The sequence below is a fragment of the Sorex fumeus genome, unplaced genomic scaffold (genome assembly GCF_029834395.1).
Source record: "Sorex fumeus unplaced genomic scaffold, SorFum_2.1 ptg000008l, whole genome shotgun sequence".
NCBI classification, from domain to species: Eukaryota; Metazoa; Chordata; class Mammalia; order Eulipotyphla; family Soricidae; genus Sorex; species Sorex fumeus.
In genome coordinates this window covers 82,141,403-82,168,774 of record NW_026606065.1, presented here as the reverse complement: position 1 = coordinate 82,168,774, position 27,372 = coordinate 82,141,403, and the positions used below count along the sequence as shown (strand labels likewise).

General features: G+C 40.3%; 1 protein-coding gene across 1 annotated transcript in view; it reads left to right on the top strand.

The window, feature by feature from the left end:
- The window catches only part of LOC130018322 (phospholipid-transporting ATPase IB-like), a 187,596-nt gene that overhangs the window by 2,255 nt on the left and 157,969 nt on the right, over window positions 1-27,372 (top strand). The window contains exon 2 of the mRNA XM_056109025.1: window positions 26,901-27,000. Within this exon, the coding sequence (XP_055965000.1) occupies window positions 26,901-27,000 (100 nt within the window). The remainder of the gene's footprint in view (window positions 1-26,900; window positions 27,001-27,372) is intronic.

Sequence of the window (27,372 nt, the reverse complement as noted above, 5' to 3'; positions counted from 1 at the left end):
TTGAGGCTCTGCATGTTCCTAGAACGAACAGATACCATTGGGCTACGCTAGCACGCAACCGGGATGAATGGAGATGTTACTGGCACCCGCTCGAATAAATCGATGAATAACGGGGATTAAGTGATTAAGTGATAAGTGACTCATCAACACACTGGCTCGGCTCTTCACACGCTACTTGTCTGAGTGCAAGGTTCCATCCCAATGGAAAACCAGCAAGACTGTACTACTATACAAGAAGGGAGACATCCACGACATTGGCAACTATCGCCCAATCTGCCTATTGTCTGTCATCTACAAACTGTTCACTCGAGTCATCCTGAATAGGATTAGCAGAACACTAAATGAAGGACAACCATGTGAACAATCCGGGTTCTGAAAAGGATTCAGTTTAACGATTCTAATAACATCAAACATTAGCCAAACGACACAAATGCTGACTGACTTTGACCATGAGTGTGGAAAGGTCGGACTATGGCTGAATCTCACCAAGACAATGTTTATGAGAAACAGTCTCATTCCTGATGTTCCATTCACTCTGAATGGAATGCACATCTCCGAATGCAACAGTTATGTGTACCTAGGTTGAGAAGTCAACATGATGAATGACCTGGCACCTGAGTTGCACAGGAGAAAGAGAGAGACTTGGAACACCTTCAAGAGCCTCGAAGAAATAGCTAAGAGGATGAAGAACCTCCGGCTCCAGGCACATCTCTTCAATTCCACTGTTCTTCCTGCATTAACATATGCCTCAGAGACTTGGGCCCTACGAAAACTGGATGAGAACACTATTCGGGTCTCTCAAAGAGGAATCGAAAGAGCTATGCTTGGAATATCACACTTCACTCAAATGAGAGATAGAATCCAGAGTTCTGATCTCTGTCAACGCTCAGGAATCAGGGACGCTGTCTCATTTGCCAAGGCATCAAAAATCAGATGGGCTGGACATGTAATGAGGTTTACAGACAACTGCTGGACTAGAGCCATTACTGACTGGATTCCACGGGACATCAAAAGATCGCGTGGACACCCACCTCCAAGATGGTCAGACTTCTTCGTCAAGACCCTGAATGATCGGTTTGAGGCTCTGCATGTTCCTAGAACGAACAGATGCCATTGGGTTACGCTAGCACACAACAGCGATGAATGGAGATGTTACTGGCACCTGCTCGAGTAAATCGATGAATAACGAGGAATCAATTGATGAAGTGATATTGAAATTCTAGCTCTCACAAGGATTACTAGGAGACTGGTCTTTGGGAAATGGTTGGGTCTTGTTGATAGTGTTGACATAAACAGAACTGGTACCTTCAAAAAGGGGCCCCAGGCTTGGGGTGATAGTGCAAAGGCATGCTTTGCCTGCAGGAGCTCCTGTTCAACTCCTGGCACAGTATTATTCTCTGAGCATTGCCAGGAGTGACTTAGGAACATCAAGGTGCGAGTAGCCCCCAGCAACCACTGGGTATATTGTAAAAGTAAAATGCAGGTGGGGGTTGCAGAGAGCTTCTTTCTACTTGTACCAATGTGAGGATCCCTGATAATGTTGTTGGGGAAGTGAGATCTCACCAGACCCTGAAATTTGTTAGTCTCATGATCTAGTATTTCCAATCTTCAGAACTGTGAGGAATAAAGGTTATTTTAAGCCCCTTCATTTATAGTATTTTACTATAGCAGCAGAAAGAGATTATATCATTCTTTCACCCTATGCTCCTCATTCATATACTACCCCAGTAAATTAGCTAGATCAACAGCTATGCTTTGTTTAGTCTTTTATGTATATCAAGCAGGTTTAGCATCACAGTTTTTGGTAAATGGCTTTTTACTATATTGAGAAAAGTTTCTTATCTACTAGTGTTTGGTAAATGGTCTTCTACTATATCAAGGGAAGTTCTTTCTTAGCCCCACTTTGTTGTAAGGTTTTTTTTTTATCATAAATGGGTGTTGGATTTTGTCAAATGTTTGCTGAATATGTTGATATATGAATATGATTTTTATCTTTCCTTGAATCATTATGGTGTATTACAATGATTTGCATATATTAAATCAACCTAGCATTCTTGGAATAAATCCCACTTCACCATGATGAACAAATCTTTTAATATATTGTTGAATTTAATCCTCTAGTATTTTGTTGACTTTGTGAGGCAAAAATAGTTTTACTGAAAGAAATTTAGATGTGAGGGGAGAGAAAGAAGGATAAGAGTTTAAGAGAGAGAACATGAATTTCTTTTTCTTTTAGTTCTCATTGATTTTTTAAATCTTCTTTTTATTGAATCACTGTGGGATAGACCATTACAAAGCTGTTCATGATTAAATTTCAGTTATATAGTATTCTAACACCCATGCCTCCACCAGTGTACATTTCCCAGCACCAGTGTCCCCAGGTTCCCTCCCATCACCCCAACCCCCCACCCTTTACTTGCCTCTATGGCAGGCCATTTTCCTCTCTCTCTCTCTCTCTCTCTCTCTCACTGTCTCTCTCTGTCTCTCTGTCTCCCTGTCTCTGTTTCTTTTTCTGTCTCTCTCTCTTTCTCCCCCGCCCTTCCCTTTTTGGGCATTGTGGTTTACAATATTGATACTGAAAGGTTATCAAGAATATCCCTTACCTATTTTTAACTCTCAGATCTTGTCCAGTGTTATCATTCCCAGCTATTATTGTCATAGTGGTCTCTTTTTTCTCTTACCTACCCTCAGTTCCACACGCACTTGTGGTTAGTTCCAACAATTGACCAGTTCTCCTAACCCCTGTCTACCCTGGCCATGGATATTATTCTTCTACTAAATACATATTTTACATACCACAAATGAATGTAATAATTATATATCTGTCCCTTTCTTTCGGACTCATTTCATTCAACATGATACTCTCCATGTCCATCCATTTGAGAACATGGATTTCTTTAGAGTTGAAAAAGCCTAAGATTTTTTTGGACTTTGCATTTGCTTTTATCTGAGATATTGGTCTTTAGTTTCCTTTTAAAATAATGTCTCTGTCCAAATGACATTTTGTTATCAGATTAATTTTGGTTTCATAGAAACTATCTGGAAGAATTCCTTTTTTTACTTTCTGGTACAGCCTGAGAAAGATAAGAAGTAGATTTTTTTTCCCACTCATTTTGTTTAAATACTGTGATTTATAAAGTTTTTCATGATGATTTGTTACGGGCATTCAATATTCCAGCACCAATCCCACTACCACTGTCATTTTTCCTCCTTCATAGTCTTCGTTTTCCCAACCGCCCCTCAAGCCTGCCTTTGTAGCAGACCCACAATAATTTATTTTATATTGCTTTTTACCATCAAGTGGCTAATGGAATTATCAAAATATACTTATGTTAAAGAAAATTTGTGAAAATTGTTGTGTCTCACCATGGGGACTTGAAGTTTTTGTATGAGGGTTTACTAAGCTGTTGTTGCAAGTTAAACCTGTTGTTAATGTTTTTGTTAGACGAGATTATTTGGCTTTTATGTTATATTCCCTTCTAATCTGGTGTGCTCCTACTGGGATGTTAGTATTGTAGAGTTTGGAGATGTCAGCTCCAGAAAAGCCAGAATGTAAGTGGGTAGTCTGGCTGGAGGCTGGTGGCAGCTTTTAGGATGTGAATGCAGCTTCCAGGGCTTTGGTATGGCAGGAACTTGATACAATCACCTCCTGAGATCACCCTAGAGATCTCAGCTGGGACTGTGTATCTGAGAAATTTTTTGTGGCTAGTTGATCTCCTTTAAGATTTATTTATGAGTCTTTGGAACAAGGCTGGTAGATGAGCTTACATGGCAGTGGCATTGGGACTAGAATTAGGTTGTCTTTGAAGTAAGCTCATCTCAACTCAACTTTGATTTTAAGGGAGATTTTAAATTATTATTTAAATTCACTCATAAGAAAATGGCCTGTTTAGATATTTTGCTTCCTTAGTCTTGGGAGGTTACAGGATTTCAAAAATCTATCATGTCTTTGAGTTTCTCCAATTTTGTGGCATAAAGTTTTTCACTATAATCTTAGAGGATCCTTCACATTTCTGTACTTTCTGTTGTAAACTCACTCCTTCCTTCCTTCCTTCCTTCCTTCCTTCCTTCCTTCCTTCCTTCCTTCCTGCCTTCCTGCCTTCCTGCCTGCCTGCCTGCCTGCCTGCCTTCCTGCTTTCTTTCCCTGTCTTCATTCCTTCCCACACTGGCTGGTACTCGGCTTATTCCTGCCTTTGTGCCTCAGGGATCACTCCTGGTGGGGTTCAGGAGACCATATGGGGTGCCAGGGATTGAGCCAGGGTAAGCTGTGTGCAAAGCAAGCACCCTACCCTTCCTACTATTGCTCTGGTCCTCTCCTCACATTTCTAAGCTGACTTTTTAAAAAGAATTTTCACTACTTTTTTAAATTTGGAAATTTAGCTTAGTTGTGCATCTTGCTTGTTCTTTCAAAATAGCAGCTCTTGGTTTCATTGATTTATTTTATTTTTCTATTTCATTGATTAATGCTCTAAGTTTCATTCTTTCCCTTCTACTTATTTTGAGCCCCCTTGTTTTATCTTTTTCTAGTAATTCAAGGTGTGTAACTAGGTTATCAATTTTTTTTCTTTGGAACACTTGCATTGTTATGCACTTCCCTTTTAGAAGAGTTTTTGCTGTGTTCTGTATGTTCTGGTAACTCATTTGTGCCTTGCCACAGCTGGCAGTGCTCAAGGGATATTTCTGTCTTTGCAGTCAGAATTACTCATAGCAGGGCTTGGAGATCAGTCTCTCCAGCCTCTGTTTTCCAATATTTATAAAAACCTGTGTTTATCATGAATGACCATTCAGGCATATCTCTTATAGGCAACTTAATGATAGGTTCAATTTTTTGATGCATCATATAACTCTGTTTTTTGATCTGTGAATTTAGGTCAATGACATTAACTGAAATAAATTGAGATGATGAAATTTATTACTATCATTTTAAAGAAATTGAGCATTTGTCTTGTTCTTTAAAGGAGACCATTTTATTTATTGATTTATTTTTATGATAAGAAATTTTTATTTTTTTTCAACTTTTATTAGTGAAACACCATGAGGTACAGTTGTAGACTTACAAATTTTTGTGCTTGTGTTTCAGTTATACAATGATCGAATACCCATCCCTCCACCAGTGCCCATTCCCCACCTCCAGTGCTCCCAGCATCCCTCCCACATCCCACCCCCCCATCCCACCCCACACCTGTGGCAGGGCATTCCCTTTTGTTCTCCCTCTCTTTTTGGGTGCTGTGGTTTGCAAGAGGCATTGAGTGGCAATCATGTTCGGTCTATAGTCTATTTTCAGCATGCATCTCTCATCCTGGGAGGGTCCTCCCAACGCCCTTTACTTGGTGCTCCCCTCTCTATCTGAGCTGCCTTTCCCCTATGAGCTGCCTTTTCCTCAAGCTTGTGAGGCCGGCATCCAAGCTGTGGAACGAATCTTCTGATACTTATCTCTACTATTCTTGGGTACTTTGTATTTCCCAGCTGTGAATTTCTTAAGCTTTTGCACAGCCTTCACACTTTGAATTTGAATGTCAGTCTAGCTATATAGAGTTCTCTTGTTGAAATATTTACTTCATTCACCTTATTTACTGTATTTCACCACTTTCTTCCTCCACGTAGAGTTTCATTTGACAGATATGCTGTGAATTTTATGAGGGATCCTTTGTATGTAAGTTCCTTCATTGACCTTATTTCTCTGAAGATTCTGTCTTTGGCTTCTGTCATATTTAAAATATGTATTTATTTTAGTTGACTATAATTAATGTGTTTATAGTGGTGTTGATATTTATTTTCATGTTTTTGGTTTTTTTGTGGGGGGCACACCTGGCGGTGCTCGGGGGTTACTCCTGGCTCTGTACTCAGAAATTACTCCTGACAGTGCCAGGGGACCATATGGGATGCTTGAGAGTGAGCCTGGGTAGATCATGTGCAAGGCAAATACCCTACCCATTATACTATCTCTCCAACCCTGTTGTTGATATTTATTATCTTGGTGTGTACAGTTACTGTACGTCATCAGGCTTTCGCAGTTTTACTGTGCATCTCGTGGAGGGTTATTTGTGCTTATTCCAGTTGGAACTCATTGAACTTTTTTTGAATCTGTTTGCATCTTCAATCTGTTTTAATCTTCAAGCCAGGGAGTTTCTTAGTTATAATTCTTTGACCATCAGTTCTTCACCCATCTTTCCTTCCTGTTATGCAATAACTATAATTCTTATATCACTCCTCTTGAACTCATCCCAAAATTCTCTGGTTTGTTGTTTATTAAAATTTTTAAAAATTTAGACACTATGATTTATAACACTGTACTTTTAATGCTCGTACGCTGGCATCTACTGCATCCATTGAAGACCTTATGGTACAAACGCAAAAGATCAAGTACGACATCATTGGTCTGACCGAAACGAGAAGACATCAATCACATCATGCCATTTTCGACACTGGAGAAGAACTGTTCCTTGGAACATGTGAAAAAAGAGGCGTCGGTGGTGTCGGTATCCTTGTCAACACAAACTTAGCCAGGAGCATTGATTCATTTGAATGCCTAACAACCCGAATCGGACGATTACACTTGAATAGATGTGGCTCACTACCGGCAGTTTCTATCTTTGTTGTCTATGCACCAACATCCAGTTATGGTGAAAGAGAAACTGAGAAGTTCTACATGGAGCTGGAGAAGTTCTATAAAGAAGATCACACCTTCTACAAGATCATTGTCAGTGATTTTAATGCCAAGATAGGACCAAGAAGATCAGTCGATGAACTCCACATCGGGACCTATGGTCTAGAATGGAACGAACAGGGTGACAGACTGTCTGAGTTCATCATGTCAACCAAAACCTTCCATAGTAACTCACAGTTCCAAAAGGCTGAATCTAAACATTGGACATGGGAGTCTCCCGATGGACGGTTCCACAATGAAATAGACCACATCATATTCAATCCGCGGTTTTGCCTAACCGATCTTGCTGTTGTCCCAATATTCCAAACGGGATCAGACCACTGTCTTCTTCATGCAAAATTCTACCTCACAGAATGAGGAGAAAAGAATGCAAGGTTTAAGAAAAGGACTCCCAGAATGACCACCAACTGGGAGCTCTTTGGCTCTGTTGCGGCAACATGGGAAGATGCCGTCATTGACAACATTGATGAGGAATACAATCGAATGATTCAGCACTTCCATGATTGTGCGAGGAATGCCAAGAGAGAGATAACCACAAAAAACCGCCTTTCTTCGAACACTCTTGAACTTATTCGCCAACGTGGCTTGGCACATGCCTCAGGCAACCACAAGCGAACATCCGAACTGGCAAAGCAGTGCAGAGAAGCCATCAAGGATGACCTCAAAAACAAGAGAGCAGCAGTACTGGTAGATGCGGCAGAAGCTGGGAAAAGCATTCGTAATGCCCGCCTGTCCTTCACCAACTACAAAACCAAGATGACTGCCCTCCGACGTCCTGATGGATCCATCACATCCTCCAGAACGGCAATGGAGAAGATTATTCATGACTTCTACTCCGATCTCTTTAATAGCCACGTCCACTTGCCCCCATACCACATACCACATGATGGATATGTCGTTCCCAATTTCTCCCTTCTGAAATCCAACATGCCATCTCGTCGGTAAAGAAACAAAGAGCACCTGGCCCAGACAAGATCTGACCTGAACACCTGAAGAACTTACCATCAGTACTCATCAATACATTGGCTCGGCTCTTCACACGCTACCTGTCTGAATGCAAGGTTCCATCCCAATGGAAAACCAGCAGGACTGTACTACTATACAAGAAGGGAGACATCCATGACATTGGCAACTATCGCCCAATCTGCCTACTGTCTGTCATCTACAAACTGTTCACTCGAGTCATCCTGAATAGGATTGGCAGAACACTAGATGAAGGACAACCATGTGAACAAGCCGGATTCCGAAAAGGATTCAGTACCATCGACCATATCCACACGATTACTAAGCTCATTGAGGTTTCTCGGGAGTTCAAGATGCCGCTCTGTCTAACATTCATTGATTTAGGACGCCCACCTACAAGATGGTCAGACTTCTTCGTCAAGACCCTGAATGATCGGTTTGAGGCTCTGCATGTTCCTAGAATGAACAGATACCATTGGGCTACGTTAGCACGCAACCGGGATGAATGGAGACATTACTGGCACCCGCTCGAGTAAATCGATGAATAACGGGGATTAAGTGATTGATTTATAAATTTGTTTACTATAGAATTTAAGGCATACAGTGTTTCCAACTTTAATACTGCCACCAGGGAGACTCCATTCTTACTTCACATTATGATTCTCTGAGAACTGCCAGGAGTGAGCACTGAGCCAGTAGTAAGTTCTTATTACCACTGGGTATGGCTCTAAACAAAACAAAAGAAAAGAAGATGTAAAATAATTGAAGAAAATATCTTTCCATTTTCTCATGTCATCTTCTATTTCTTTTAGGAGTGAGTTTTGGTTTTCACTGTATACGTTTTTCACCTCATTTTTTAATTCATAGTTATTTGATGTTTGGGGGTACTCTTTTGATTGTATCTTTATTTTTCTTTTAGGTCATGACTTGCATACATAAATGCCACTTATTTTTGTATATTTAATCTAGCAACCTGCTACTTTATTGTATTGGTTTATTGTTTCTATGAGTTTTTAAGTCTTTAAGGTTTTTAATGTCTGTTATGTCATCAACAAATAGTTTGAATTTCTTTGATATCTTTTTTGCTTTTTGGGTCACACCCTGCTATACACAGGGCTTACTCCTGGCTCTTCACTCAGGAATTACTCCTGGTGGTACTCGGGGGACCACATGTGATGCTGGGAATCAAACCCAGGTTGGCCGCGTGCAAGGCAAACGCCTTACCCACTGTGCTATCGCTCCAGCCCCTGATATCTTTTTCTAACCTGATTGCTGTGATCAGGAATTCCATAATTATGTTGAAAAATTAGGGTAAAATTGGACATCTTTGCCTTTACTTTGTGCCAGATTTCAGGGTCAAAGGCTTTCAATATTTCATCATTGACTATATTGGCCAAGGGGTTTATGATAGATGATCGTTGCTATTTTGAGGTATGTTTTTCACTATTTTTGTGTAATTTTTTAATCACTTGATCACTTGATCAGTTGACTTCCCGTTAATCGTCGATTTGCTCAAGCAGGTGCCAGTAACGTCTCCATTTGTCCCTGTTGCGTGCTAGTGTAGCCCATAGGAGTCTGTTCGCTCTAGGAACACAAAGACCCTCAAACCGATCATTCATGATCTTTTTTTTTCTAGTTTTTTTTATTAGTGAAACACCATGAGGTACAGTTGTAGATTTACAAATTTTTGTGCTTGGGTTTTGATTATACAATGATCAAATACCCATCCCTCCACCAGTGCCCATTTTCCACCACCATGGATCCCAGTATCCCTCCCACACCCATCCCCCCCATTTCCTGCCACTGTGGCAGGGCATTTCCTTTTGTTCTCTCTCTCCTTTTGGATGTTGTGGTCTACAAAAGAGGCATTGGGTGGCAATCATGTTCAGTCCATAGTCTACTCTCAACATGCAACTCCCCTCCTGGGAGGATCCTCCAAACACCCTTTATTTGGTACTCTTTTCTCTCTGTGAGCTGCCCTTTCCCCTAGAATGCCCGGCTGGCCTCTATGCTTATGAAGTAATCTTCCTGGTACTGATCTCGGCCATTCTTGGGTATTAATCTCCTATTTTGTTACTTTATATCCCCCCAGGTGAATGCAATCTTTCTATGTCTATCCCTCTCTTTCTGACTCATTTCGCTTAGCATGATACTTTCCATGTAGTACCACTTGTATGTAAATTTCATGACTTCATCTTTTCTAAAAGCTACATAGTACTTCATTGTGTAGATGTACCAAAGTTTCTTTAACCAGTCATATGTTCTTGGGCACTCAGGTTTTTTCTAGATTCTGGCTATTGTAAAGAGTGCTGCAATGAACAAACAAGTGCAGATGTCACTTCGACTATACTTTTTTGCCTCTCTGGGGTATATTCCCAGGAGTGGTATTGCTGGGTCAAATGGGAGCTCAATTTTCAATTTTTTGAGAATCGTCCATACTGTTTTCCAAAAGGGCTGAACTAGTCGGCATTCCCACCAACAGTGAAGGAGTGTCCCTTTCTCACCACATCTGCGCCAGCACCGGTTGCTTTTGTTCTTTTGGATGTGGGCCAGTCTCTGAGGTGTGAGATGGTATCTCATTGTGGTTTTGATCTGCATCTCCCTGATAATTAATGATGTAGAGCATTTTCTCAAGTGCTTTTTTGCCATTCGGATTTCTTCTTTGAGAAAGTTTCTGTTTATTTCATTGCCCCATTTTTTATGGGGTTGGATGTTTTCTTCTTATGGAGTTCAACAAGTACTTTATATATCCTTGATATCAACCCCTTGTCAGATGTGTATTTGGCAAATATTCTTTCCCATTCTGTAGACTGTCTTTGTATTTTGGTCAATGTTTCTTTTGAGGTGCAGAAGCTTCTTAGTTTAAGAAAGTCCCATATATCTATCTCTGTTTTCACTTGCTCAGCCAGTGGAGTGAGGTGGCATCTCAGGGAGATGCAGATCAAAATGGTATCTTTGAAGATACCATTAGCTTCAATGTGGTAGAGGGTTTTGCCAACTTTGTCTTCAATGTACCTTATGGTTTCTGGTCTGATGTCGAGGTCTTTAATCCACTTTGATCTTACTTTTATACAAGGTGTTAGGCAGAGTTCTAAGCCCATTTTTTGCATGTAGCTGCCCAGTTTTGCCAGCACAATTTGTTAATGAGGCTTTCCTTATTCACTTACATTTCTTGCACCTTTATCAAAGATTAGATGATCATATGATTGAGGGGAGATGTCAGTAATATTCAACCCAGTTCCATTGGTCTGCAGCTCTGTCTTTGTTCCAGTACCATGCTGTTTTAATTATTACTGCTTTGTTAGTAGAGCTTGAAGTTAGGGAGGTTGATTCCTCCCAATTTCTTTTTCCTAAGAATTGCTTTGGCTATTCGTGGGGGCTTATTGTTCCATATAAATTTCAGGAGTGCTTGCTCCATTTCTTTGAAGAATGTCATGGGTATTCTTATAGGGAGTGCATTGAATTTGTACAATGCTTTGGGAAGTATTGCCATTTTGACAATGTTAAGTGTCCCGACCCATGAGCAGGGTATATCTTTCAATTTCCTCATGTCCTCTTTTATTTCCTGAAGTAGTGTTTTGTAGTTTTCTTTGTACAGGTCCTTTACTTCCTTAGTTAAGCTGATTCCTAGGTACTTGATTTTCTGGGGCACAATTGTGAACGGGATTTTTTTTCATGTCGCTTTCTTCTCTCTCACTGTTTGCGTATAGGAAAGCCATGGACATTTTGGTATTGATTTTATAGCCTGCAATTTTACTCTACAAGTCTATTGTTTCTAGGAGTTTTTTGGTGGAGGTTATAGGGTTCTCTAAGTATAGTATCATATCATCTGCGAATAGTGAGAGCTTGATTTCTTCCTTTCCTACCTGAATGCCCTTAATATATTTTTCTTGCCTAATTGCTATTGCAAGTACTTCCAGTACTATATCGAACAGCAGTGGAGAGAGTGGGCATCCTTGTCTCGTCCCTGATCTTAGAGGGAAGGCTCTCAGTTTTTCCCCATTGAGGATGATGCTTGCTGTAGGCTTGTGGTAGATGGCTTTAACTATGCTGAGGAAAGTCGCCTCTATACCCATTTTGTCTAGGGTTTTCATCATAAAGGGGTGCTGGATCTTGTCAAATGCTTTCTCTGCATCTATTGATATGATCATATGGTTTTTATCTTTTCTTTTGTTGATATGATGCATTATGTTGATTGATTTCCAAACGCTAAACCATCCTTGCATCCCTGGGATGAATCCTACTTGGTCATGGTGTATGATCTTTTTGATGAGTTGTTGGATTGTATTTGCTAGTAGTTTGTTGAGGATCTTTGCATCTGTGTTCATCAGGGATATCGGCCTGTAATTCTCTTTCTTTGTGGTATCTCTGTCTGCTTTTGGTATCAGTGTGATATTTGCTTCGTAGAAACTATTTGGAAGTGTTTTTGATATTTCAAATCATGGAAAAGCTTAAGGAGGATTGGGAGTAAGTCCTCTTTAAATGTTTGGAAGAATGAAGATAAAGTTGGCAAAACCCTCCATGACATTGAAGCTAATGGTATCTTCAAAGATGCCACGCCACTGGCCGAGCAACTGAAAACAGAGATAGATAAATGGGACTATCTTAAACTAAGAAGCTTCTGCACCTCCAAAGAAACAGTGACCAAAATATAAAGACAGTCTACAGAATGGGAAAGGATATTCACCGAATACACATCTGATAAGGGGTTGATATCCAGGATATACAAAATACTGGTTAAACTCCACAAGAAGAAAACATCCAACCCCATCCAAAAATGGGGCAATGAAATGAACAGAAACTTTCTCAAAGAAGAAATCCGAATGGCAAAAAAGCACATGAGAAAATGCTCTACATCATTAATCATCAGGGAGATGCAGATCAAAACCACAATGAGATACCATCTCACACCTCAGAGATTGGCCCACATTCAAAAGAACAAAAGCAACCGATGCTGGCGTGGATGTGGCGAGAAAGGGACACTCCTTCACTGTTGGTGGGAATGTCCACTGGTTCAGCCCTTCTGGAAAACACTATGGACGATTCTCAAAAAATTAGAAATTGAGCTCCCATTTAACCCAGCAATACCACTCCTGGGAATATATCCCAGAGAGGCAAAAAAGTAGTCAAAGTGACATCTGCACTTGTTTGTTCATTGCAGCACTCTTTACAATAGCTAGAATCTGGAAAAAACCTGAGTGCCCGAGAACAGATGACTGGTTAAAGAAACTTTGGTACATCTACACAATGGAGTACTATGTAGCTCTTAGAAAAGATGAAGTCATAAAATTTACATACAAGTGGTACTACATGGAAAGTATCATGCTAAGCGAAATGAGTCAGAAAGAGAGGGATAGACATAGAAGGATTGCATTCATCTGGGGGATATAAAGTAACAAAATATGAGATTAATACCCAAGAATAGCTGAGATCAGCACCAGGAGGATTACCCATAACTTAGAGTCCAGCTGGTTATCCTAGAGGAAAGGGCAGTTCAGATAGAAAAGGGAGCACCAAATAAAGGGTGTTTGGAGGATCCTCCCAGGAGGGGAGATGCATGTCGAAAGCAGACTATGGACTAAACATGTTTGCCACTCAATGCCTCCTTTGCAGACCACAACACCTAATAGGAGAGAGAGAACACAGGGGATTGCCCTGCCACAGAGGCAGGGGGGGGATGGGGGGATGGGGGTGGGGGGATATTATCCATGGTGGTGGAAAATGGGCACTGGTGGAGGGATGGGTATCTGATCATTGTATAATCGAAACCCAAGCACAAAAAAATTGTAAATCTACAACTGTAAAAAAAAATGTTTGGAAGAATTCACTAGTGAATCCATCCGGGCCAGGACTTTTGTGCATGGGGAGACTTTTTATTACCATTTCAATTTCCTTGATGGTGATAGGTCTGTTCAGGTATTTCAGGTCTTCTTGGTTCAGCCTTGGTAGTCTGTAATAGTTTAGGAATTTATCCATTTCCTCGAGGTTTTCATGTTCTGTGGCATAAAGCTTCTCAAAGTACTCCCTGAGGATCTTTTGAATTTCTGTAGTTTCTGTTGTAATGACCCCCTTTTCATTTCTGATTCGGATTATTTGGGTTTTCTCTCTACCTTTCTTTGTGAGTTTTGCTAGAGGCTTATCGATCTTGTTAATTTTCTCGAAGAACCAGCTCTTGGTTTCATTGATCTTCCGGACTGTTTTTTGGGTTTCCATCTCGTTAATCTCTGCTCTGAGTTTTTTTATTTCCTTCCTCCTGTTTGGGTTGTGCTCCTTTTTTTGGTCCTTCTCCAAGCTCTTAAGCTGTGAGGTTAGGTTATTTATGTGTCCTCGCTCCTCCTTCCTGAGGAATGCTTGTAGAGCTATAAACTTTCCTCTCAACACAGCTTTTGCCGTGTCCCATAAGTTTTGGTAACTCGTGTCCTCATTTTCATTCGTTTCTAGGAATCTTTTGATTTCCTCTTTGATTTCCTTTCTAAGCCACTTGTTGTTCAATAGTGCACTGTTTAATTTCCAGGTGTTTGATTTTTTTTTCTGTTTTTGTGTGTGACTTACTTCTAATTTCAGCATATTATGGTCTGAGAAGATTGTTGATACAATCTCTATCTTCTTAATTTTATGGAGGTATGTTTTGTGGCTCAGCATGTGGTCTATCTTGGAGAATGTCCCATGTACGCTTGAGAAGAATGTGTATTCAGCTTTTTGAGGATGAAGTGTCCTATATATATCTACTAAGTCCCTTTCTTCCATTGTTTCCCTCAGATGAAGTATGTCCTTGCTAAGCTTGAGTCTGGTTGATCTATCAAGAGGTGATAAAGTGGTGTTAAAGTCTCCCACTAGTATTGTGTTGCTATTGACGTCTTTCTCCAAATCTATGAGTAGTTGTTTTAAGTACTTTGCTGGTCCCTCATTAGGTGCATATACATTTAGTATTGTAAGTTCTTCCTGTTGTACAGATCCTTTGATCAATAAGAAATGGCCTTCACTGTCTCTTATGACCTTCTTCACTCTGAAATCGATGTGGTCTGATATTAGGATGGCTACCCCAGCTTTTTTATGGGAGCTGTTTTCTTTTAGGACTGTTTTCCAGCTTTTGACTCTGACTCTGTGTTTGCTTTGACTATTGAGATGTGTTTCTTGCAGGCAGCAGAATGTTGGGTTCAATTTTCTAATCCATCCTGCCACTCTATGTATTTTAATTGGTGCGTTTAGCCCATTGACATCGAGAGAGATTATTGTTATGGGGTTTTGTCCCATTTTTTCTGTTGAAATTTGGTGTATTTGAGGGGCCTCTCTTGCCTTAAAGTAGCCCATTTAGTTGTTCTTTTAACTATGGTTTTGAGTTTATGAAATTCCTGAGCTGTTGTTTGTCTGTGAAACTGTGTGTTGTTCCTTCTGTTATGAATGAGAGTCTCCCCGGGTAAAGTATTTTTGGGGAGGCATTTATTTCATTGAGTTTTTTCACTATATCCCACCACTGTTTTCGGGCCCTAAGGGTTTCATCCGACAAATCTGCTGTAAATTTTAAGGATGCTCCTTTGTAGGAGATTTCTTTCTTCTATCTTGCTGCTTTCAGAATTTTGTCTCTATCTAAGGTTTTGGTCATTTTGATCAGGATTTGTCCTGGGGTATTTTTATTTGGATTTCTTCTAACTGGTACCCTTTGGGCCTCCTGAATGTGGTCACAAGTTTTCTTCAGCTCTGGAAACGTTGTAGCAATGATGTCTTTCACAGTTTCTTCTTCATCAAGGTTTTCTTCCTGTCGCTCTGGGACTCCAATAATTCTTATGTTACCCCTCCTGGCTTCATCACGATCTTCTCTTGCCATCTGTTGCCGAATTGTGAGTCTCTTTTCCATTTTCTGCTCTTTTCTGGAGATTCTCTGAACTTCATCTTCGAGCTCACTGATTCTGTTCTCAGCAGCTGTTACTCTGCTGCTGAGGCCTTCCACTGAGTTTTTCAATTTGCCTACCATTTTTTTCAGGTCTGACATTTCTATTTGCACTTTCTTCATTTCTGTCTTCAAATCCTCTTGTTTTTTATTGGCATTGCTTTCCATTGTTTCTTTTAGCTTCCTAAGCATCCTCAGTAGCTCCCTTCTAAATTCCTTGTCAGAGAGGTTGTCTAACACTACAGTACTGTTGGTATCTTCTGGGATAGCCTCTTCAATAAGAAAGTTTTGTGGGCTTTTGCGTTGCTTTACCATTGTGACCAGTGTGGTTTAGACCTTCATGTTCACTGTTAATATTCTGCTTGATATGCAGAATGAATTGAGATAGGATCAATATGTTATTGGCTAATGTGTTTCTAGTGGTTGAACTAACCTAGAGAAGATTCCATCTAAGAGGGTAACTTATGGTTCCTATGTGATATGTAGTGGGAGAATACTTCGTGGCCTCATTAGCCGCCGCGGCTCCGGAAATGGTCCCTGGGACTGGGTGCCGGACTGTACCTGGTTGAATGAGAGTGCCCGGAGCCATTCAGTTTGTTCCCGCGAGATGTGTCTCAGCTCCCGTCCTGTACAGGTCAAGGGGGAAAACCGGCTGTTCTAGGGGATCAGGCTAGCTGCGCATGCCCAGAGAGAGTCCCAAGCCCTTGGTGCTGGGCTGTACCTGGTTGAATCAGAGTGCCCGGAGCCATTCAGTTTGTTTCTGTGAGATGTGTCTCAGCTCTCGTCCCACACAGATAAAGGGGGAAAACCCGATCGTTCATGATCTTGATGAAGAAGTCTGATCATCTGGTAGGTGGGCGGCCACGCGGTCTTTTGACATCCAATGGAATCCAGTCGGTAACAGCTCTAGTTCAGCGGTCATCTTTAAATCTCATTACGTGACCAGCCCTTCTGATTTTTGACACCTTGGCAAACGAGACAGCGTCCCTGATTCTTGATCATCATCGGAGGTCAGAACTCCGGATTCTTTCTCTCCTTTGAGTGAAACGTGATATTCCAAGCATAGCTCTTTCAATTCCTCTTTGGGAGACCCAAATAGCATTTTCATTCTGTTTGCGTAGGGCCCAGGTCTCTGAGGCATATGTTAATGCAGGGAGACATCCATGACATTGGCAACTATCACCCGATCTGCCTATTGACTGTCATCTACAAGTTGTTCACTCGAGTCATCCTAAATAGGATTGGTAGAACACTAGATGAAGGACAACCATGCGAGCAAGCCGGGTTCCACAAAGGATTCAGCACCATCGACCATATCCACATGATAACCAAGCTCATTGAGGTTTCTCGGGAGTTCAAGATGCCACTCTGTTTAACGTTCATTGATTTAAAGAAGGCCTTTGATTCTGTTGAGACGGAAGCAGTCATTGAAGCCCTAGCCAATCAGGGCATTCAAGCTCAATACATCAAGATTCTCTGTGAGCTGTACTACGGATTCACTACTAGGATCTCACCATTCTACAAAGAAGTAATCATCCATGTCAAGAGAGAGGTTCGGTAGGGTGATACCATTTCACCGAAACTCTTCAGTGCCACCCTCGAGAACATCATGCGATGACTGGAATGGGGAGGAATGGGAGTGAAGATAGACCTTTGGGAACTACACCACCTCCGCTTTGCTGATGACATTGTTTTAATAACACCAAACATTAGCCAAGTGGCACAAATGCTGGCCGACTTCGATCGTGAGTGTGGAAAGGTCGGACTACAGCTGAATCTTATGAAGACAATGTTTATGAGAAACAGCCTCGTTCCTGATGCCCCATTTGCTCTCAATGAAATGACCATCTCCGAATGCAACAGCTATTTGTACCTAGGTCGAGAAGTCAACATGACAAATGACCTGGCACCCGAGCTGCGCAGGAGGAAGAGAGCAGCTTAGAACGCCTTCAAGAGCATCGAAGAAATAGCTAAGAGGACGAAGAACCTCCGGCTCTGGGCACATCTCTTTGATTCCACTGTTCTTCCTGCATTAACATACGCCTACATTAATTTTTTAATATCATGAATAAATGTTGAATCTTGTCAAAGACCTCCTCTGTCAATTGATATAACCTCATAATTTTATCTTTTCTTGTGTTGATATGTTGCATTGCATTAATTGATTTGCATATCTTGAACCATCCTTGCATCTCTGGAATCAACCCCATTTGGACTTGGTGCATAATTCTTTTAATATATTGCTGAATGGGGTGGGAGTTATAGAACATCAGGTAGGGTGCATGTCTTGCATGTGTCCAACCTGGCTTTGATCCTTAGCATCCCATATGGTCCTCTGAGCACCATCAGAAGTAATTCCTGAGCATAGAGCCAGAAGTCACCTCTGAGCATGCTGGGTGTGTCCTCAAATCCCCAAAATTGCTGAATTTAGTTTTATAGGATTTTGATGAGCATCTTTGCATCAGTGCTCATCATTTATATTGGTCAGTGATTTTCTTTTTCAGTGCTCATCATTTATATTGGTCAGTAATTCTCTTCTTCAGTAGTGTCTCTGTTTTTGGTATTAGTGTAATTGGCATCAAAGAAACTATTACAGAGGATTCCTATTTCCTGGATATTTGAAATAGTTTGAGGAATGTAGATACTAAATCATGGATTGGAAGAATCAATATTGTTAAAGTGGCTTTCCTTCCCAAAGCATTTATAGACTCTATGAAATTTCCATTAAAATTTCTTTGATTTTCTTCAAAGGCTTAAAAGAAACTCTACTAAAATTTACATATAGTCATAAAATTTCCAAAATAAACAAAGTAATCCTAAGACAAAAGAAATGGAAGGTATTTTTGCCTCAACTTTGGACTATACTACAAAGCTGTCAGAATCAAAACAACACAGTTCTGCAATAAAATAGGCCGACAGACCAATAAAACAGAACTGAGGTCCTCAGTAAAAGATCCAGATTTATGGGCAGCTATATTAATCTATGACAGAGGAGCTAAATACATGAAGTGGAACAAAGAACATTTTTCAACAACTAGTGCTGGGAAAATAGGAAAATCACCTTTAAAAAAAGGAAATTGGAACTGCATCTCACAAAATTAACAAAAGTAAACTCAAAGTGAATTAAAGACCTCAAGATTATAGCAGAATCTATAAAATATATTGAAGAAAACATAGGCAGAACTATCCAGGAAACTGATCCTAGAGATATTTTTAATAAAATGACCTCAGAGGCAAAGATAACAGCACTAAAAATAAACCAATAAAGCAATAGTATATCAAAAAGCTTGTTCACAGGAAAAGCAACTAAAGCTAAAAGATAAAGATGCGCTACTGAATGGGAGCAAATGTTTGAACACTGTCACTGTCATTGTCCTGTCACTGTCCTCCTGTTGTTCATCGATTTGCTCAAGCGGGCCCAGTATCGTCTCCATTGTGACAATTGTTACTGTGTTTGGCATATCAAACATGTCATGGGTAGCTTGCCAGGCTTTGCCATGTGGGCGAGATACTCTCCGTAGCTTGCCGGGATCTTGGAGACGGGCGGAGGAATCGAACCTGGGTTGGCCTGGTCAGCCACGTGCAAGACAAACACCCTACCCGCTGTGCTATCGCTCCAACTCTGATCAAAATTAATGCCACAAATTTAAGAGACAGTATTGGGGAAACTGTCTGCCATACAGGCAGGGTGAGGACTGCGATGTGTATGTATGTGAGGGGGACAATGGTGGTGGAAAATGTGCACTGGTGGAGGGAAGGGTGTTTCATCATTGTATGGCTGAATCTCAAACATGAACGCTTTGTAACTCTATCTCATGGTGATACAATAAAATAAAAAAAAATAGTGTAGATTTCATGCCCAATTCAATCAGCTTAATCAATGGCTGGACAAATAGCAGTACTTCTACATTACTCAAAAAAATGTTCACAAAGATCAGCGGCAACAAAAATTCTAACACTTTCCAAAAATGGGGAGAGTTGAACACTTTCCCAAAGAAGACATACAAATAGCCAATAGGCATGTGAAAAACTGCTCATCATCACTCATGATTAGGAAAATGCAAGTCTAAACAATAGGTATAATCTCACACTGTTCAGGATGGCATATATCAAAGTCTGGAAACAGTCAGTGATGACAGGGTTGTGGTTAGAAAGAAACCATCATTCACTGTTGGAAGGGAATGTCATATGGTTTATCATGTATGGAAAGTACTATAGAGATCTCTTAAAAAGAAAAATAGAACTTCCATAAGACCCAGTGACACCATGTCTTGCCATTTCCCGCCAAAACACAAAAACATTAATTCAAAAGGATATATGCACACTTAGTTAATTGCAGTGCTTAGATATGAAATAGTCAAGATTATGGAAACAAGCCAAATGCCCAACAGCAGATGAATAAATCAAGAAGTTGTGGTATTTATACATAATGGAATAGAGTCAGGAGACCCAAATAGTGCCAAATTAGAGTGAAATAAAGTAACACCAAGACATGTTAATAAAAATGGCAACCGCCATCCTCCAGAGGCCAGTCAGGTTTGGGACCGCAGTGACGAGACATTTTGGGCCTTACGGGATGGGGGTGGAGCCGGTCCTGTCCTCCCGACCCCAACGAGACCCCAAGTCATTGCCCACGAATGGCCTTTCTGGCTCCTGATCAAGGTGCTTAACGGCCATAATCCCAGAGACTCAGGAGCAAATCTCGGAACCCAGCATATTTTGGCAGAAATCCCTCCAGATTTAAGTGTTAAAATTTTGGAATTTCAAAATCGCGTGGTCACTACTGCAGCCACGTGACATCATATGTTATTCATAACCAGCAATAGAGAGCAAATTGTCTACTGTTGCCTTTTCAGCAGATCTGAGTGTTGGGGTAAAATCTCAAATAATAATGGTGGGTCTGGTGTCAAAATATTGAATGTGATCAAAGTAGAGAGAGAGAGTAATGTGGAAATCATCTGCCCCACAGGTAGGGGGAGGGTGCGGGATGGGGGTATACTGGGTTGTTGGGGGTGGAGAATGGGCACTGGTGAAGGTATGGGTGTTTCATTGTATGACAGAAACTTAGACCCAAAAGCTTTGTAACTGCTCTCACGGTGAGTCAATAAATAAAATTATAAAAAATGAAAAAAAGTACATTTACTTTGTAATTAAAAAGTATCACATATTATAATAAACAGTATCACAGTAAAAATAAATAAATAAAAATGGCAAGTGAGTGAGAGAGAATAGAGAGAGGAGAGAGATAGAGAGATATATTAAGAGAGAGATTACTTAGAGTGGCAGCAGAAAAACCAATCTCAAGTATATGGGATACTAGATAAAAGTCACAACTGATCTTTCACATGAAACTACAAGCAAGAAAGACATGGAATGATATATTCAAAGCATTAAATAGAGAAACCCTTCAACCTAGAGTCCTTTAACCCACAAGTAAGTCATTTAGGTTTGAGGAATATAAACAATCTCAGACATACAAGAACTGAAGGCATCTGAACCAACTCTTAGAAGAATGCTAATGGCTTCCTATGAAAACAAATGGTGAAGGACAAAAACAGTCACAATCCCTGTAGAAAAATGTGCTGCTGGATTCCATTTGTCATGAGTTGAATATTTTTGCATCTTGTTCATCAGATTTGCTGGTCTGTAGTTTTACTTTCATGTGCTGTCCTTTTCTGATTCAGGAATCAGAATGGTATTGACCTCTTAAAAAGAATTAATACAATTTACAATACTCAATTTAGTGGTTTTAAAAATCTGTTTCTTTATTGTGCAGTGTTGGGGATTGAATCCATGACCTTACATATGCAAAGCAATTACTCTACTCCTGAGTTATAGCCCTCCCCACCCAGCCCCTTTTAAAAGAATAGTTTCTTCAGAACTGTGCAACCATCAACATAGCCAAGTTAAAACCTTTCATCACCCCTGGAATTCCATATCTATCAGCAGTTGTAACCCACCTCTCACCTTATTCATAAGCATCTTTTGTTTAAACTTCAAATCTATGGGTTTGAGTGACAGTGCAGCAAGTATGGTGCTCACCATGCATGCAGTTGACTTGCATTTGATCCCTGGCATCCCAGAGGGTTCCCCAAGCCTACCAGGAGTAATTCTTGAGTGCAGAGTCATCCCTAAGCACTGCCGGGTATGACCAAAAATTTTTTTTCAGATATTTTATCTGTCTGGGTTTTTTTTTATGATAAATTTTCTAATTTTTATTTATTTATTTTTTTATTAGTGAGACATCATGAGGTACAGTTGTAGACATACAAATTTTTGTGTTTGGATTTCAATTATACAATGATGAAATACCCATACCTCCACCAGTGCCCATTTCCCACCATCACAGATCCGAGTATCCCTCCCACCTCCCATTCCCCGCATCCCACCCTGCCTCTGTGGCAGGGTATTCCCTTTTGTTCTCTCTCTCCTTTTGGGTGCTCTGGTTTGCAAAAGAGGTATTGAGTGGCAATCATGTTTGGTCTATAGTCTACTTTCAGCATGCTTCTCCCATCTTGGGAGGATCCTCCAAACACCTTTTATTTGGTGTTCCCTTCTCTATCTGAGCTCCCTTTTCCCCTAGCTTGTGTGGTTGGCCTCCAAGCCATGGAGTAAAATTCCTGGTACTAATCTCGGCCATTCTTGGGTGTTAGTCTCCTATTTTGTTACTTTACGTTCCCCAGATGAATGCAATCTTTCTATGTCTATCCCTTTCTTTCTGAGTCATTTCGCTTAACATGATACTTTCCATGTAGTACAACTTGTATGTAAATTTCATGACTTCATATTTTCTAACAGCTACGTAGTACTCCATTGTGTAGATGTACCAAAGTTTCTTTAACCAGTCATCTGTTCTCAGGCACTCAGGTTTTTTCCAGATTCTGGCTATTGTAAAGAGTGCTGCAATGGACAAACAATTGCAGATGTCACTTCAACTATACTTTTTTTGCCTCTCTGGGATATATTCCCAGGAGTGGGATTGCTGGGTCAAATGGAAGCTCAATTTCTAATTTTTTGAGGGTTGTCCATATTGTTTTCCAAAAGCGTTGAACCAGTCGGTATTCCCACCAGCAGCGAAGGAGTTTCCCTTTCTCGCCACATTCTCGCCAGCACCTGTTGCTTTTGTTCTTGTGGATGTGGGCCAGTCTCTGTGGTGTGAAATGATATCTCATTGTGGTTTTGATCTGCATCTCCCTGATGATTAATGATGTGGAGCATTTTCTCATGTGCCTTTTAGCCATTTGGATTTCTTCTTGTGGAGCTCTGGGAATATCTCGGCGATGATTTGTTTAACCATGGTTTTTTCATTGGGATTGTTTCCCTGAGCTTCTGGTAGTCCAATGATTCTAATGTTGTTTCTTTTGGAATCGTCAACTAGGACTCTGATTCTCTGTAGAGCTATTTTGAGGTCCTTTGCCACTGTTTGTTGTTGCCTGTTGGCCTGGTGCAGCTGATCTTCCAGCTCACTGATTCTTTCCTCAGCTGTGGTCATTCTATTTTTGAGGGCACAGACTGAGTTTTTGATTTCATCTATGGAATCTCTGATCCGTGCCATTTCTGTGCGAAGCTTTCCAATTTCTGCTCTCATTTCTTCCTGTATTTTGTCGATTGTGCGATTGATTGTTTCTTTCATGTCTTCTTTCAATTTAGCGGATATCTGTCTGACTGTTTCATTGAGTTGATTGAACATCTTAATGACTTCATATCTGAATTCTTTGTCAGAGAGGTCCCTAGGGTGGCTAGCACCTACTGAGGCTTCTAGACTTGTTTCCTTGTCGTCTCCCTGTGGCGGGGATTTGCATTGTTTCTTCATGTTGGTGTGTAGGTGTAGGGTTTAGATTTTTTGGTTTGAGTAAACTACTTGCGGCCTCGTAAGCGTTGGCCCGCTGAAAATTAGACCACGCCCACTTTTAAAAGCCTCGCCCACTTCTAAAGTGGCCACACCCCCACGGATACCTGGTGTGTGTCCGGGGAATAAAGACTGGGTGGGGAGAAGAGACCAGCTCGGCTTGCGTGGCAGAAAGGGAGAGGCATAGAGGCTCAGATCCGCTTTGTCTCCGGGAGTCCGGGGACGCCTGGGGGCTTGCACGGTGAAATCCAAGTCCCAGGTTAGAGAAGCGGCGGGAAAACTGACCTGGGTAGGTGGGGAGAAGAGACCAGCTCGGCTTGGGCGGTGGACAAGCTCAGATTTCTTTGTGAAAGTTTCTATTCATTTCATCTCCCCATTTTTTGATGAGGTTGGATGTTTTCTTTTTGTGGAGTTCAACCAGTACTTTGTATAACCTTGATATCAACCCCCTATCAGATGTGTATTTGGCGAATATCCTTTCCCATTCTATAGACTGTCTTTGTATTTTGGTCACTGTATCTTTTGAGGTGCAGAAGCTTCTTAGTTTAAGATAATCCCATTTGTCTATCTCTGTTTTCACTTGCTTGACCAGTAGCGTGTCTGTCTGGGGTATTGATTGGTGATCCAGTCATAGAATGCATGAGACCCTGGATTTGATAACTGACATGGCAAAAAAATTAATATCTTTCTGATATGCTAAAATTTACTTTGCTATTAGGAATGAAGATATTCAACTTACTCTGTTTTTCAATAGATCATTCAATTATTTCACCCCAAGAATTTTGTAACTTTTCTGCTATATAGGGCTGGAGTGATAGCACAGCAGTAGGGCATTTGCCTTGCACGCAGTTGACATGGCCAACCCGAGTTTGATTCCTTCGCACCTCTTGGAGAGCCCAGCAAACTACCAAGAATATCTTGCCCGCACAGCAATGCCTGGCATGCTCCCCGTGACGTATTCAATATACTGCCAAACACACTAACAAGAAATCTCATAATAGAGACGTTACTGGGCCCGCTCGAGCAAATCGATGAACAATGGGAGGACAGTGCTACAGTGCTCTGCTATATAAATTTACAGCAATTATTTTATTATATGTGAATACTTTAATTGGAGTCTTCAAAATTCAGTTTTGAGTTCTTTATTTAAATATATTATCTAGCTCTTTAAGATCCTTTTATTTGTACAAGGACTGAGAGGAATGTGTTAATATTCTCCACTAATATGTCTTTCAATTCTTGCTTGTTTTTTTCCTTGTGCTTTTTAATCTTTTATAGTTCTATATAATCTAAAACCACATTAATCAATGCATAACGAATTTTAGCACTTATAGTTTCATTATAGATTGCTTCTGCAATGTGGTTGTTTTTTCTGCTTAATATTTCAGTTTGAAACTTATTTTATATTAATATTACAGATTCTTCCTATCTTTCCTTCCCAACTATTTCTCTAATTTGCATCTTCAACATTTGGATAGCATTTTTGAGATCATTCTCAAATATTTATAGAAACATTTATTTAAAGGGGCTAGAGAGATAGTATGTGGGAAGGGTGCTTGCCTTGCATATGGCCGACCTAAATTCATTCCCAGCACCCTCTTTGGTTCCCCAAACACAACCAGGAGTGACTGTTGAGTGCAGAACCAGGAGTAACCTCTGAGCATTACTGGTGTGGACCAAAGGCCACACAAAAGAGGAACATCTATTTAAAGTTCTAGTTTGATCCATTTTGTTAATTTTTGCCACTTTATATCTAGCGTATAAATATATGCAATTATATGTGTATATAATTATGTATTGTAAACTCAGTTCTACATTTTGCATCCGATTTACTTTAAAAAATCCTTTTCATGCTCTTTTCTTTGTTTTCTATCATACACTAAGCAGAATGATCTTAAAATAAGATGACCAGGAAGCTCCTTCTGAGTTTTCCTACAACCCTTATGTTTTCCCCATTCTTTTTCATTTTTTGCTTTTATTGAGGGTGGGCACACCCAGCAGAGCTCAGCGGTGCACAAGGAACCTAGACCTTGTGCAGTGCTGGGCATCAAGCTAGAGCGATTGCATACAAAGCAAGCACGTTCACCTCTGGACTCTCTTCCTGACCCCATCTCCATGTTCTAATGTACACATTGGAGATATATCTTGAGCACTTCCTTATCATTTTATCCACCTGCCACTCCTCATAGAGAATTTGGAAAGCATGCAGATTTATTTTTTTAATTTTAAATAAAAAACAAATGAGTTGAGTAAATAATTATAGATTATTTCTAGTTTTTATTCATTGTTAAATTTATTAGATTAGTTAGTTAAATTTATTAGATTAGTTACTAGTGATGACTGTTTTATGATCAAATGTAGGGTAAAGAGAAAAACTAATGTCTCTTATTCTTTTTTTTTTTTTGCTTTTTTGGGTCACACCCGGCAATGTACAGGGGTTACTCCTGGCTCATGCACTCAGGAATCACTCCTTGTAGCGCTCAGGGGACCATATGGGATGCTGGAAATTGAACCCGGGTCGGCCGCGTGCAAGGCAAATGCCCTTGCCACTGTGCCCTCACTCCAGCCTCTTATTCTTGAACTACAAACCAGATGATGTTTAATAGTCTTATTATAAGCACCATAGATCATTATATGTGCAACACATATTGCTTATGCTCTTGTATCACATATCTATATCTAATTTATTTATTATCTTTATTTATTATTATTTGGCTTCATCAGAAAGTAAGCAAGAAGAGCTGAAGAGATATTTCAGAGGATATGGGACTAGCTTTGCATGTGGCTGACCTAGGTTTAATTCCTGGCACCTCATTGGTCCCCTGAACCCACCAGGAGTGATTCCTGAGCAGAGCCAGGAGTAAGACCTGAACACTGATGGCTGTGGCCCCTGCACTCCAGCCCTCCCTGCCCCCAAGACCAAACAAAACAGAAAGTAGGCTGGGATCTTTGCATTTTTCCTGATCTAACACAGTAACTACCACATTAAAACTATCAATAAATATTTGCTGAATGGCTCAATGAATACCAATCTTAGTGAAATCAAAAATAGTCCCTTCTCTGTTCCCTTTCCCCCGGCCCCCAATTTTGTTGTTATTTTTTGAACCATCCTGGTGGTGCTCAGGGCTTACTCCTTCCTGACTCTGCACACAGGAATTACTCCTGGCCTTGCTCAGGGGACCATATGGGATGCCAGGACTCTGAACCTGGTCAGCAAACGCCTTTTGCTCTGTGCCATAGTTCCAGCCCTCTTGTGTTCCCCATCTCATGATTTAGATAATATGCGGCTCTCTGGCTTTTCATCTTTGATCTTCCATATGTATCATATTTATAGTACTTATTCCTGAAATAAGGATAATCATTCTCCTATTTTTCCAAATAACAATGGATGCTTTCAGCATAAACCAAATACCCTTAGAAAAGAATCAGTATTTTATAGTGGCATTTTGTCCACCATTACATTTTGTGTTTTCCGTTAGTATTTTTAGAGTTTAGAATGTTAACTGACAATGCTATTTTTTTTTTACCTTCAGCACAGCCAAGTACACCAAGTGGTCATTTCTCCCTCGTTTTTTGTATTTGCAGTTTAGCAAAACAGCCAATGCTTTCTTCTTGTTCATATCTATCTTGCAGGTAATATTTCTGACTGTACTATTCGATTAAGACATTTAAGTAAAAAATGTAAAAGACTCATTTAGTTTGAAATCTGAATTTAATGTGTGTATATATTAAAACACTATGAAAATGGAGTTTGATTTCAATGCTATTCATTGAGACACTGAAATTGTGTTGAGGACTAAAAAACATGTTGTTGCTGGTAGATTCACTGGATCACACTTCATTCTGATTTATATCATTAATAAGATATTATATTATGGTAACATGTATAAGCACTCTGCCAGATGTACTAATTCTCTGGTCACAGAATTTTTCTTTTTAAATGCTAAATAATATTCCAGCTTATATGTGCATGTGTACATACATATACACACATATATAGGCATC